Raw genomic sequence first — 4544 nt, 5'->3', positions numbered from 1 at the left:
CTTTCCCAAGGACACAACGTCGGGCCCCTGACGGGATTCGAACCCACGACCTTACGGTTGCGAGTCCGAGAGCCTAACCACTAGGCCACCGCGTATGAGGCGGCGCGGAGAAATCAGGCGCTCGTCAAAATAATAGTGAAATTGAAGAAAATGGTATTTTCCAGCGGTTTAGCAATTTTTAACCAATTTTTGTTTCTTGGCTTAACACAGTTTTTGTGTTCATTTAAAAACCCATTTCTGTATGGATTTTACGGAAAAACGTTACTTAAAGGTTCAAGAAATGTAGATGCTCAGCTCCCAAAGATTCTAAAGCCATGGAATTCACCAAACTTTGGTGGTCATTTTCTCACTAATTTTACCTTTAAAACAGGCCAACCCCCCACTTGCTTCAATTGCGAATATCTCGACTTCTATTCAAGATAAATGGTATTTGTTTTTAATTGAAAGGAAGAAAAATGAACAAGCTTTAAGATGATACCAATAATTCGAAATGCCCAAAAAATTGCAGAGTGCCTCCTGATTCCATCGCATTGTGACACAATTACAAAGTTCGGTAAGGCCAGAACAGTTTTAGGAAGAGTTATAGGAAGAGGTTTATGGCACTAGCAACACAATTACATTGCTGCCAACTTTCTCTCTCTCTCTCTCTCTCTCTCTCTCTCTCTACCTCTCTCTCTACCTCTCCCTCTCTCTCTCAAGGTGGTGACCAAGTAATCCCCCTCCAAACACTTCACTCATACCTTTTTACATTCAATAGACCCTCAAACTTCAGACACACAATGCGGAAAGAAGCATTGGAGAATATTGTAACAACAGGCAAGTTTGATGGAAAGAGAGACAGAGGCAGACAGAGGGAAAAGATACTGGACAAGAAGACAACTTGGCTAGGAGCAGCAAGAACGACAGACAGAGTGAAGTGGAGGTCCATGATCACCCACGCCAGTCGGCAAGGCACCGGATGATGATGATGATGAGACACTCAAGCTTTGGAAGTTACCCTACTTAGGCGGCCATTTTCTCATTATTTTTACCTCTGACATCAATCGACCCCCACCTCCTTCGATTACAGATATTTTAACTTCTGTTCAAGATTATGTGGGTACCTTTTCCATCAAAAGCGAGACAAATGAACAAGCTATAAAATGATACCAATAACTCCATATGTCCAAAAATTGACGAGCACCTGATTCCACCGCATTGTGACATGACTGATGACTAAAAAAACTACACTACAACAAATGCATTGAAAAGTCATCCATGCAGCAACCAGAGAGTCACATTTGTGAGGCAGCGTGGTGGAATCAGGCTCTCGTCAATATTTGGGCATATGGAGTTATTGGTATCATCTTAAAGCTTGTTCACTTGTCTTTATTTGGATGAAAAAAATATCCATTTATCTTGAATACAAGTCGAGATATTTGCGAATGTAGGGGGTGGGGGTCACCTGTTTTCAGAGGTAAAATTAATGAGAAAATGGCTGCCAAAGATTAGTTATTTCCTTAGCTTTAAGAGTCCGTGGTAACCTAACATTTTTATTTTTTGTGCCTTTAATCAACGTTTTTCAGAAAAATTCACACAGAAATGAGTTCTTTAATTGGCATGAAAGGTGTTGAGCCAAAAAACAAAAATTTTATAAAAATTCACAAACCTGCGGAAAAATGCAAGTTTCTTCAGTTTGATTATTTTGACGAGAGCCTGATTCCACCACGCTGCCTCACATTTGAACTTGCCTCCTAACAAAACTGCTCACAAAATAAAAAAACAAAAACCCTGTTTTAATGATCCAACTTACGTCATACATCTTGTAGCAAACGTAGCCAATTTCAGCTGGACTGAAGAGAAGGAACAAAATTGCAGAAATTTTTGATTCTTTGGGAAACTGAAAAATAAAAAAAGGAACACATTTCAAAAATCATTCAGAGAAATGCACACAGCGCTTGAAAAGATACTCATAGAAAAACTTAACAACGCTTAAATGATTGGTAGAGAAAAGTACACAATAACTAAAGGGTGCTCGGTGAAAAGTATCGGGCTCTTAGATCACTCTGAAAAAGGTGCACAATCAGGGTTCCTGCCATGAACTTCCCCTCAAATTCAAGGAGGTTTCAAGGAGGTTTCAAGGAGAAATTTTTAAAATTCAAGGAGATCTGGTCAAAAAATTCATGACCCACTTGTCCAAAAGGAACAATATCATGTGACAATACTTAAACTACACTCAACAAAAATTGCATAACACTTAAAAATCACACTCAACTCAATGTGCAACAATACATACAGCACTAGCATCTCTGGTGCAGTGGTTAAATACTTCACCATCACACGCAGTGGACCCGAGTTCAATTCCCAAGTGGGGAGAATTTTTATAGAGTATCTTGGTCTGTCCAGTGGAAAGTTGTATCCCTCTTAATGTTGGTTGGTCCTGATAGGCAGGGCCAAGCCCACCTCCTAAATGATCTAAAGAATGTCAATAGGGCGTTTTAAAAAAAACCTACATACATTTACTTCGTTCAAGACCTAACTGTTTTTGGCAGTTGAAACCGTTTGGACATAATAAATTTGCGACCCCGCAAATCATTTTGATGGAAATAAAAAAGCTTTTCCAGACAGTGTGGTAAATAATGTGGAGGCAGTTATATATCTCTGGACAGAAAATTGAATGTTGATGTTCGCTGATATGACAAAAGCAACAGAATGGAAATACAGAAACAAATTTTTGATCCTGTTCCAATTGCCAATATATCGATGATACATCCAACTGAGTTCCTCCTAAGTTACCGATACATCGGTGATACATCCAACTGTGTTCCTCCTAAGTTACCGATACATCGGTGATACATCCAATTGTGTTCCTCCAAAGTTACCGATGCATCGCTGATACATCCAACTGTGTTCCTCCTAAGTTACCGATACATCAGTGATACATCCAACTGTGTTCCTCCTAAGTTACCGATAAATCGGTGATACATCCAACTGTGTTCTTCCAAAGCTACTGATGGTCGCTTTTAAGGACAAGTGGGCTAACCCACATTTCGGGGGTTTCCAGAAATCTTGACCTACACAAAAAGTGGGCATTCCCCTACCTATAGAAGAAGAAGTTTGGTTTCATTGGTGTGTATATTTGTTTGGTTATCGAAAAAACTCTCCTTGTCTTTTAATGAAACTGAACAAGGGGCAAAAACTTTACCTTCGATTTCTCAAAAACAGCAATTTTCAGGATAGAGCCCACTTGTCCATATAAATATAAACGACCATATGTGAGTCAGCGCGGTGGAATCAGGCTCTCGTCAAAATAATCAAAGTGAAGAAACTTGCATTTTTCCACAGGTTTCTGAATTTTTATCAAATTTTTGCTTTTTGACTCAACACCTTTCATGCCCATTAAAGAACTAATTTCTGTTATGGATTTTTCTGAAAAACATTGATTAAAGGCACAAAAAAATAGAAATTTCCAGTTACCACGGACTCTTAATCTAAGGAAATAACTAATCTTTGGCGGCCATTTTCTCATTAATTTTACCTCTGAAAACAGGTGACCCCCACCTTCTTCATTTGCAAATATCTCGACTTGTATTCAAGATAAATGGATATTTTTTTCATCCAAATAAAGATAAGTGAACAAGCTTTAAGATGATACCAATAACTCTACATGCCCAAAAATTGACGAGCGCCTGATCCCACCACGCTGCCTCACATATATCGGTGATACATCCAACTGTGTTCCTCCTAAGTTACCGATACATCAGTGATACATCCAACTGTGCTCCTCCTAAGTTACCGATATATCGGTGATACATCCAACTGTGTCCCCCCTAAGTTACCGAAATATCAGCAATACATCCAACTGTGTTCCTCCAAAGTTACCGATATATCAGCAATACATCCAACTGTGTTCCTCCTAAGTTACTGATACATCGCCGATACATCCAAAAGAAGTATTAATAAAAGAAAAAAAAACAACTACTTACGGCGAAGAATCCGAGGAAGAACCAGGCAAACGTGATGGTTCCTCCCACGGACAGGATGACGATGTCGCGGGTGCGGAGGGACAGCTGAGGGACCACTATCAACAGGATCATCGACGCCTGAAAGAACAGTTACGGTAGAGTTTTAAATCTAGTTTTAGTAGTAACATTTTTCTTTACATTTGCAACAGAAATAGATCAAGGGTATATTTTTTTTTTTTTTCTTTGGGTTTTTTTGTTTAGGGGATGTGTAGGGTTTTTCTTTTTTTTTTCTGGGTCTTTTTTTTTTTGCTTAAAAATGTTTTTGATTTTATTTTATTTATTTGTGAGGTGTGCGCACAAAATGAGTTACTTCTCGGATTTCAGCCTTATGAAAATTGATACATCAACTTGATAGGTGGAGTTTGAACAATTTGTAAGTATGGAATAATAAAAGAAACGATAGACCTGAAGAAAATGGGGTCAATTGAAAATTTGTAAATCTGACCCCAGTGTCGATTTTCAGCCGATATCTCCATTCTTGGAATGCGAGAAGTTACTCATTTTGTCATTATGCCTCACATTTATTTTTTTTTTTTTTAT

The 4544-nt window shown here is 38.5% G+C and overlaps 1 protein-coding gene across 1 annotated transcript in view; it reads right to left on the bottom strand.

The window, feature by feature from the left end:
- The window catches only part of LOC106010998, a gene marked incomplete in the record, with an annotated part of 12533 nt that overhangs the window by 3809 nt on the left and 4180 nt on the right, over positions 1 to 4544 (bottom strand). The window contains 1 exon segment of the mRNA XM_035970342.1: positions 1793 to 1879. Coding sequence (XP_035826235.1) covers positions 1793 to 1879 — 87 coding nt within the window.

This window comes from Aplysia californica, unplaced genomic scaffold (assembly GCF_000002075.1).
Source record: "Aplysia californica isolate F4 #8 unplaced genomic scaffold, AplCal3.0 scaffold00255, whole genome shotgun sequence".
NCBI lineage: Eukaryota > Metazoa > Mollusca > Gastropoda > Aplysiida > Aplysiidae > Aplysia > Aplysia californica.
The sequence above is the reverse complement of the archived record's forward strand: the minus strand, read 5'-3'. Positions and strand labels throughout refer to the sequence as shown.